At 42.0% G+C, this 9,745-nt stretch overlaps 1 protein-coding gene across 1 annotated transcript; it reads right to left on the bottom strand.

Annotated features, from left to right (window-relative positions):
- Positions 1-2,678: 2,678 nt before the first annotated feature.
- Positions 2,679-9,128, bottom strand: LOC146422040 (DET1- and DDB1-associated protein 1-like). Its single transcript, XM_085046779.1, has 3 exons — positions 8,984-9,128; positions 7,367-7,428; positions 2,679-5,334 (listed from the first exon to the last, which is right to left on the bottom strand). The coding sequence occupies exons 1-3, from the start codon at positions 9,126-9,128 to the stop codon at positions 5,224-5,226; spliced, it is 318 nt and encodes a 105-aa protein (XP_084902905.1). The 3' UTR covers positions 2,679-5,223.
- Positions 9,129-9,745: the final 617 nt, after the last annotated feature.

The raw sequence follows: 9,745 nt of genomic DNA, 5'->3' as shown, positions 1-9,745 counted from the left end.
TCGGGAATGGAGATTTGGGACTGGAGATGGAGATTTGGGACTGGAGATGGAGATTTGGGATTGGAGTTTTGGGATTGGAGATGGAGATTTGGGATTTGGATTGGGAATGGAGATTTGGGATTGGAGATGGAGATTTGGGAATTGGGAATGGAGTTTTGGGATTGGGATGGAGTTTTGGGAATGTGGGGTCAGGAGGATCCCAATCCCCCCCAGGGAGATCCTGGAGCAAATCCCGGGAAAAGCTGGGAATGTCGGGAATCCCAAAACTCAGGGGGAATTTCTCTCCTCTCCCTCCATCCCACAATGGGTTTCCATCCCAAAAAAAAACTTGGGAACGGCTCTGATCCCATTTCCCTCCAGAAAAAATCCCGGAAGGATTTCCATCCCTTCATCCCAGAGGGAATGAGGAATTCCCAAAAATCCACGGTGGGTTTTTATCCCTTTTTCCCCAAAAAAAAAAACCCAAAAAACCTCCGGAATTTCGCCGGGTGCGGAAGGAAAAAATTTGGGAATGGCTTTTTCCTTGATTTTTTTTGTTCATTTTTTTGGGAATTCTGTGGGAATTCCTGGAAAAGGAAAGGGGGGGAGGGGAGGAGGTTTAATTTATTTTATTCTTTTTAATTTATTTTTTGTCATATTTTTGTAAAACCTGCAATAAAAATTAAAAAAAAACAAAACCAAAAAACCTTCTATTTCAACAGCTCGTTTGCATCTCATTTGCATATTGGAATATGCTAATTAGACATTCCCAAACCTCTGGAAAATGGGCTTTTAAAAAAAAAAAAAATCCTGATTTTAATCCTTGAAATTCCATAAATTTATTATCTGAGGTATCAAACGCGGAATTGTCGGAAATTTTTTGGGGAAAAAACCAAAATTCCAATGGATTTCTGGGATATTTACAGAGATTTTTTTGGAAAAATCCAATTATTTTTTTTTTCCCCCAGCCCAGCATTCCAAGATTTTGGTGAAAATTGAAGGATTTGGAAGGAAGGGAAAATCCTGGATTTGGGAATGGCTAAAGTTGGGTTGGAAAATTCCCAAAAAATTGAGGAGCGGGGTTGGGATGGGTTTGGGAATTCTGGGAATTCCAAGCCCGGAATTCCAGGAATTCCGGGATTGACGACATGAGGAAGAGGAAATTCCTTTGGTTTGGGATTTGGATCCTAAAAAAACTTTAAAATTGGGATGAAAGCCGTAAAAAATTCCCGAAATTCCTCAGGCTTGGCCAGAATTCCCAAAAAAAAAGAAAAAAAGCTCAGGAGTGAAATCTGTCCTGATTATCTGGAAAAATTTGGGATGAGAATTCCCACTGAAATATCCCAGAATTCCCACCTGGGATAAAATTTTCCCTAAAAAAAAAAATCAGAATTTTTGCAAACCCTGGAAAACGGGAATGGGAAAATTCCCACGAAAAATCCCTGGAAAATCCTGGGAATGGGAGGAGGAAATCCCGGGAATTGCATGGAAAAAATTGGGAAAATCCCAGGATTTGGTGGACTTCGGGAATTTTTTGTTGTTCCAACGCTGGGAGGCACCAGGAAATCCCAGGAAAGGGTTTTTTCCTGGGAATATTCCAGAATATTTCCCGTGTGGATTTGGGATCGAGGGAGGGAGAGATGCTGGAATTGCGGGGAAAGTTGGGAATGAGAAATGTTGGAATTACAGGGAAATTTGGGAATGAGAAATGTTGGGATTTCAGGGAAAGTTGGGAATGAGAAATGCTGGAATTGCAGGGAAATTTGGGAATGAGAAATGTTGGAATTGTGGGGAAAGTTGGGAATGAGGAGGAGGAGGAGGAAGGTTGGGATTGGGATGAGAGGGAAATGGGAAGGAGAAGAAACCCAAATCCGGGGATGGAATGAGGATCCCAAATCCAGGGAATCCCAAATCCATGGATGGGATGAGGAAATGAGTGGAGATCCCAAATCCATGGAGAGGATCAGGACAAACTCCAGGGATCCCAAATTCCTGGATGGGAAGAGGGAAAAGACAAATCGCAAATCCATGGATGGGATCAGGACAGATTCCAAGGATCCCAAATCCAGGGATGGGATGAGAATTCCAAATCCAGGGACAGTCTAACTCTTTGAGGAATCCAAATCCATGGATGGGAGAAGGGAAAAGACAAATCCCAAACCCAGGGATGGGATCAGGACAGAGACCCCAAATCCATGAATGGGATCAGGAAAGAGAGGAATTCCAACTCCCTGGATGGATCAGGATAAATCCCAAAGATCCCAAATCCCTGGATAGGATCAGGACAAACTCCAATGATCCCAAATCCAGGGATGGAAGGAGGAAAAACCTTAAGGATCCCAAATCCCTGGATGGGATCAGGAAAGAGGAATTCCAAATCCCTGGATGGATCAGGACAAATCCCAAAGATCTCAAATCCCTGGATGGATCAGAATAAATCCCAAAGATCCCAAATCCCTGGATGGATCAGGATAAATCCCAAAGATTCCAAATCCATGGATGGATCAGGACAACTCCCAAAGATCCCAAATCCCTGGATGGATCAGGATAAATCCCAAATTCGAGGATGGATCAGGACAAATCCCAAAGGTCCCAAATCCCTCCTGCTCCCACCCAATCCCAATTTCCCCCTGGAATTCCTCATCCCGAATTTCCCCAACCCCACATCCCCCTTTCCTCTGAGGGAACAAAAACCGGGATTTTAACACCAGGAAGTGCCAACTCTTTAATGGAACAACATTCCCGAGCCTCCGGAATTCCGGGATACAAACCCAACCCGCCCCGGGAATCTCGGAATTCCGAGGATTCCTCAAAACCCCGGAGCCTTCGGGGTTTTCCAGCTGGAATCCCGCCAAAAAATCCCACAAAAATCCCACCAGAAAATCCCAGGAATTCCGGTTTTTTCACGTTCTCCAACATTCCAGGAATTCGGAAGTTGCTTCCATAGAAAAAAAATCAAAAAAAACCAACCAAAAAACAAAAAAAATAGGGAAAAGGGTTGGGAGGCAGAGCAGAAAAGTTCTGGATTTCAATCCAGTCCCAAAATCTCCGGGAATTCCCGATGGGAGTTGCGTCCTGCTCTTCCCGAGGTTCCGGCCGGAATTCCGAGGGCGGATCGGGGTTTGCCGGGAAAAGGAGAGGCAGGAAACCTCCGAGGATTTTTCGGGATTTTCCCCCGGAAAAATTCCCGAAAATTCGCATGGGTTTGGATTCGCCGAGGTGGAAACGACTCGGGAATTCTGCGGTTTTTGTGGAAAAGATGGAATTTTCTTCCCGGGGTTTTCCGTGAATCCCGAAGGTTGGGATGGTCTGGGAAGGGTGGCAGGGAGGAGGCACGGAATTGTCCCAATCCCGAGGGATTTGGGGGTCCCAGAGTTTGGGATTGGCTGCAAATTCCCAGATTTTGTCCTGGGTTCCATCTTGGATTTAATCCCAAATTCCATCCTGGATTTAATCCCAAATTCGGTCTTGGATTCTGTCATGAATTCCATCCTGGATTGAACCTGAAATTCCATCCTGAATTCCATCAATTCCATCTGGGATTCAATCCTGCATTCCATCCTGGATTTAATCCTCAATTCCGTTTGAAATTCCGAATTCCACCCTAGATTTAATCCCAAATTCCATCCTGAATTACATCTGGGATTCCGAATTCCATCCTGGATTTCATCCTGGATTCCGCCAATTCCAATCCCGAATTCCATCAGAGATTTCATCCCAAATCAATCCCGAATTCCATCTGAGATTCCGAATTCCATCCTGGATTTTATCCCAAATTCCATCTGAGATTCCAAATTCCATGCCGAACTCTGTCCTGAATTCCAACTCGAATTCCATCTGGGATTCTGTCTGAGATTCCAAATTCCATCCTGGATTCAATCTGGGATTCCAAATTCCATCTGGGATTCCATCCCGAATTCAATCCCGAATTCCATCTGGTATTCCAAAATTCCATCCCAAATTCCATCCTGGATTCAATCCCAAATTCCATCTGGGATTCCATCTGAGATTCCGAATTCCATCTGGGATTCCATCCCGAATTCCATCTGAGATTCCAAAATTCCATCCCGAATTCCATCCTGGATTCAATCCCGAATTCCATCTGGGATTCCAAATTCCATCCCGGATTCAATCCCGAATTCCATCTGGGATTCCAAATTCCATCCCGGATTCCATCCCGAATTCCATCTGGGATTCCATCTGAGATTCCAAATTCCGTCCCGAATTCCCTCTGGGATTCTCCCAGCCCAAGGCTTTGCGGTGCTGAGCTGATCCCAACTCCAATCCCAGCTCCATCCCTTCCGGAATTCCGCAAATTTCCCACGGATCAGGCCGGGAATAAAAAAACTGGGATTTAAGGATTTAAGGATTTCAGAGCGACGAAAGCGACGATTCCATCCTTTCCCGGGATTGGGGAGGAAAAAAATCCGTGGATTGAGCCTAAAAAAAATCCTGGGATTTGGCTCCATCCATGATTCCGGGTTGGGAATTTTATGGGAAAATTTGGGAATATCCCAAGAATTCCTTGGAGTATTTAAAAGGGGAAGTGAGGGGGGGAAAAAACCTGGAATTTCACGAGGAGGAGGGAAAGGGGATTTTTGGGAATGAGGAGTTCTGGGATATCACGGGGAGATGCCAAAAATTCCAAGAGAAATGGAATTTTTAGGGGAAAAAAATTCCCAGGAATCTCAGGAAAAATGGGATTTTTGGGAATGAGGAGATTTCAAGGTGGAGAGCCCAAAAATCCCAGGAAAAATGGGATTTCGGGGGAAGGAATTCTGGGATATTGGAGGGAAGAGATCCCAAAAATCCCAGGAAAAATGGAATTTTGGGGGGAAAAAAAAAAGGGCCTAAGGATCAACGATTTTCCCGCCTGCTCCGTAAAAACAAAAATAAATTTTCGCGGCATAAATTAAAAAAAGAATTAAATCCCACAAAAAATTAAATCCCACAGAAAAAAATTCCACAAAAATTCCAAAAAAAAAAAAAACCCACCAAAAAAAAAATCCCAGAAAAAAAATAATCCCAGGAAAAAAAAAAAACAAAACAAAAAAGGGAAGAGAGGCAAATCCCAAAATAAATAGGGAAAATCCCGGGAAATCCGAGTGGTTTGGGCCTCGCGGGGATCGAAACGTGGGGGGGGAAAAAAAAACCAAAAAAAAAAAGGGAATTTGGGAAGAGACAAAACAAAAAAAAAAAATCCGGGAAGGAGCCGAGGGAAATTCCCAGGGAATTCCCAGAGTTTTAAGTGTCCTCGGTCATGTCTTGGCTCCCTGTCCGGGCGATTTTCCGGGGCGGCGCGGAATTCTCGCCTTCCAGCTCCACCTGCTCCTGATCCCGTTTTTTGGCTGCATTCTGGGGGGGGGAGAGAGGGGAGGTGAGGAATTCCCGGGATTTGGGAGGGTGGGGATTGTCGGAATTGCCGAAATCCCGGCGTTCCTAAATCTGAGTTGTCCCCACATCCTGGCAATCCTAAATCCAAGTATTCCAAATCCCAGGGATCTTAAATCCCAACATTCCTAAATTCAAGTATTCCCAATCCCAGCATTCCCCAATCCCAGCATTTCCACACCCCAGCAGCCCCCAATCCTAATATCCCCAAATCCCAGCATTTCCCCAATCCCAGAATTCCCAAATATCAGCATTCCTAAATCCAATTATTCCCAAATCCCAGTATTTACAGATCCAAGTACTCTCAATCCCAATATTCCTAAACCCCAGCAATTCCCCAATCCCAACATTCCCCATTCCCAATATTCCCCTATCCCAGCAATCCTAAATCCAAGTATTCCCAATCCCAGCATTCCCAGATCCCAGGATTTACAGATCCAAGTATTCCCAAGCAAAATATTCCTAAACCCCAGCATTCCCCAATCCCAGCATTCCTAAAAATCCAAGTATTCTCCAAACCCAGTGATCTTAAATCCCAACATTCCTAAATTCAAGTATTCCCAATCCCATCATTCCCAGATCCCAGCATTCCCCAATCCCAGCATTCCCAAACCCCAATGTTCCCCAATCCCAGCAATCCTAAACCTCAGCATTCCCCAATCCCAGCATTCCCCAATCCCAGCATTCTCAATTGTGATGATTCCCAGATCCAAACATTCCCAAATCCCATAAAGCCCACCCTAAACTGGAGAGGAAATCCACAGGCATTCCAAATCCAAGTATTCCCCAATCCCAGCATTCCCAATCCCAAATATTCCCCAACCCCAGCAATCATAAATCCAAGTATTCCCAATCCCAACATTCCCAATGGTGATGATTCCCAAATTCTAGCATTCCCACATCCCAGAATTCCCCAATCCCATCATTCCTAAACCTCACCATTCCCAAATCCCAACAATGCCCAATCCCAGCATTCCCAAATCCCAATATTCCCAAATCCCAGCATTCCCAATTGTGGTAATTCCCAAATCCCAGCATTCCTAAATCCCAGAATTCCCAATCCCAACATTCCTAAATCCCAATATTCCCACATCCCAGCTATCCTAAATCCAAGTATTCCTAATCCCAGCATTCCCAAACCCCAACATTCCCAAATCCCAACATCCCCAAATCCCAGCATTCCCCAATTGTGATTATTCCCAATCCCAGAATTCCCAAATCCCACCAATCCCACCCTAAAACGAATGGAAAATCCACATTGGGAAAACCCTCCATGGGTTCATCCAAAATCCATCCCAAGATTTTTTTCTTTTGGGGATGAGAATTCCCAACATTCCCAAAATCCCTTCAAAGCTTTTAATTCCAATCCGAAATTGGGAGGAAAAATCCGCAGGATTTGGGAAATTTTGGGAAAAATTCCTCCATGGAATTCCTGCATCCCAAAGCTCGCTGTGGGAATGTTGGGATTTTTTGGGAATTCTCATCCCAGAAAAAATTTTGGGATAGTTTTGGGATTTAGGGACTTCAAGGAGGATTTTCCCAAGGTTTTCCCTGTGGATTTTCCCACAGATTTTTTGGGATTGAAAGCCTCAATCCCAATTATTTTTTTATTGATGGAGCTCCAAAATTCTGGGAATTGCAGGAAAATTGGGATTTTCATTAGGAATAATCTTGGATTAACTAATTTTGCTGTCATTCCAAGCAATCCCTGAAATTTGCCCATTTCCCAAAACCTCCACATTCCATAAAATTCCCACCGTGAAGATTCCAGGATGGAATTCCCAAATTCCAGCCCAAAATTCCTCTCCTTAATTCCCCAAAATTCTTTAAAAATTAAATTTTTAAATCCTAAAAAAATCCCATTTTTCCCTCTTTTCTAGAGGCAGGATTTCCCTGCTGGAATTCCCAGATTAATAATGATTATTCTAATTGTTATTTTAATTTAAAAAATCCCAAATTTGGCCCAAAAATTGGGAATTTTTATCCCAAATTTTACCTTTTTGTCCCACTGCTGGTGGAGGTAGCGCAGGAGGATGTTTGTCTTCTCTGTCACGATGACTGGGAAAGAATTCCAGGGAAAAACAGGGGGGAAAAAAATTCCAGTTTTAGGCTCGTTTGGGTGATTAATGAGGTATTGATAATTGGGAGTTAATGGGGGAAAATTGGGAATAAATAAAGGGGATTTGGGAATAAATTAAGGGGAATATTGGGGATAAAATAAGGGAAAATGGGAATAAATAAAAAAGGAAAATGGGAATAAATGAAGGGGAAAATGGGAATAAATAAAGGGAAATATTTGGAATAAAATAAGTGGAAAATGGAAATAAAAAAGGGGAAAGTTGGGAATTAATAAAGCAAAAGTTGGGAATAAATAAAGGGAAATACTGGGAATAAAATAAGGGGGAAATGGGAATAAATGAAAGGGAAATTTGGAATAAATAAAGGGAAATATTTGGAATGAATAAATAAAGGGAAAGTTGGGAATAAAGAAGAGGAATATTGGAGATAAATAAAGGGAAATATTTGGGATGAAATAAGGGGGAAATGGGAATAAATAAAAGGGAAATTGGGAATAAATAAAGGGAAATTGGGAATAACTAAAGAGAAATATTGGGAATAAGTAACTGAGAATATTGGGAACAAATAAAGGGAAAGTTGGGAATAAATAAAGGGGAATATTGGGAATAAAATAAGGGGAAAATGGGAATAAATAAAAAGAAGGTTGGGAATAAATAAGGGGAAAATATTGGGAATAAATAAAGGAGAAATTTGAAATAAATAAAAACAAATATTGGGAATAAATAAAGGAGAAATTGGGAATAAATAAAAGAGAAATTGGGAATAAATAAAAGAGAAACTGGGAATAAATAAAAAGGAAAATAGGAATAAATAAAAGAGAAATTTTGAATAAATAAAGGGAAGATTGTGAATAAATAAAGGAAAGTTTGGGAATAAATAAAAAGGAAAATGGGAATAAATAAAGGGGAAATGGGAAATAAAATAAGGGGAAAATGGGAATGAATAAAGGAAAGTTTGGGAATAAATAAAAGGGAAATTGGGGATCAATAAAGAGAAATATTGGGAATAAATAAAGGGGAAATGGGAATTAAAAATGGGAAAGTTGGGAATAAAGAAAGGGAATATTGGGAATAAATAGAGAGGAATATTGGGAATAAAGAAGGGGGAAATTATGAATAAATAAAGGAGAATATTTGGAATAAATAAAGGGGAAATTTTGGAATAAATAAAGGGGAAATTTGGAATAAAGAAGAGAGAAAGTTGCAAATAAATAAGGGGAAAATTGGAAATTAATGGGAGAAAACCTGGGAATAAAGCATAGGAAAAGACGGAAATAAAGGGGGAAAGTTGGGAATAAAGAGAGGGAAATTGGGAATAAATAAAGGGGAAAAGCTGGGAAAAAAAGGGGGAAAAAAAGGGGGGGAAATGAAAATAAATAAAGGGAAAAGGTGGAAATAAAGGAGAAAAATCCCAAATAAAAAGGGAATTTTCAAAGTTTCAAATTCCAGCTCCAGCTGAAGGGAATTTTGTGATTTTTTCCAAAGAACTCGGGATAAAGTAATGGAAAACTGGGATTTTTCCCAGGAAAACTCACTCTGTTCCGAGGGGAATTCTCTGGTGGGCAAATACACCGAGGGGCGACGGTTCTGGAAGGAATTCCGGGAAAATCCGTCAGGAATGGGAATTGTGGAGCCTGACTGGGATTGGGATTTGGGAATGGTGGGATTTGGGAATTTCATCAGGATTTGGGAATGGTGGGATTGGGAATCGTTGGGATTTGGGAGTGATGGGATTTGGAAATGGTGGGATTTGGGAATGTTGGGATTGGGAATGGTGGGATTTGGGATGGTGGGATTTGGGGAATCTCATCAGGATTTGGGAATGATGGGATTGGGAATGTTGGGATTTGGGAATGATGGGAGTAGAATTTGGGAATGGTGGGATTTGGGAATGATGGCATTTGGGAATGTTGGGATTTGGGAATGATGGAACTGGAATTTGGGAATGGTGGGATTTGGGAATGTTGGGATTGGGAATGGTAGGATTTGGAAATGGTGGGATTGGGGGAATCTCATCAGGATTTGGGAATGGTGGGATTGGGAATCATTGGGATTTGGGAATGATGGGATTGGGAATGTTGGGATTTGGGAATGATGGGAGTAGAATTTGGGAATGGTGGGATTTGGGAATGATGGAACTGGAATTTGGGAATGGTGGGATTTAGGAATGATGGGACTGGGAATGGTGGGATTTGGGAATCTCGGGATTTGGGAATCTCATCAGAATTTGGGAATGGCGGGATTGGGAATCGTTGGGATTTGGGAATTATGGGATTGGGAATGGTGGGATTTGGGAA

This window comes from Lichenostomus cassidix, unplaced genomic scaffold (assembly GCF_008360975.1).
Source record: "Lichenostomus cassidix isolate B80296 unplaced genomic scaffold, HeHo_3.0 HiC_scaffold_812, whole genome shotgun sequence".
Taxonomy (NCBI): Eukaryota; Metazoa; Chordata; class Aves; order Passeriformes; family Meliphagidae; genus Lichenostomus; species Lichenostomus cassidix.
This window is presented reverse-complemented; position numbering and strand designations above follow the sequence as displayed.

Excerpts from the sequence above, each read along its gene's own strand:
- LOC146422040 (XM_085046779.1), bottom strand. The coding sequence starts at position 9,128 with ATGAAATTCCCAAATCCCACCATTCCCAAATCCCAATCCCAGTCAGGC. Across the intron at positions 7,429-8,983 it reads AGAATTCCCCTCGGAACAGA|TCATCGTGACAGAGAAGACA; the intron begins GTGAGTTTTCCT and ends ATTCTTTCCCAG. Across the intron at positions 5,335-7,366 it reads ACCAGCAGTGGGACAAAAAG|AATGCAGCCAAAAAACGGGA; the intron begins GTAAAATTTGGG and ends TCCCCCCCCCAG.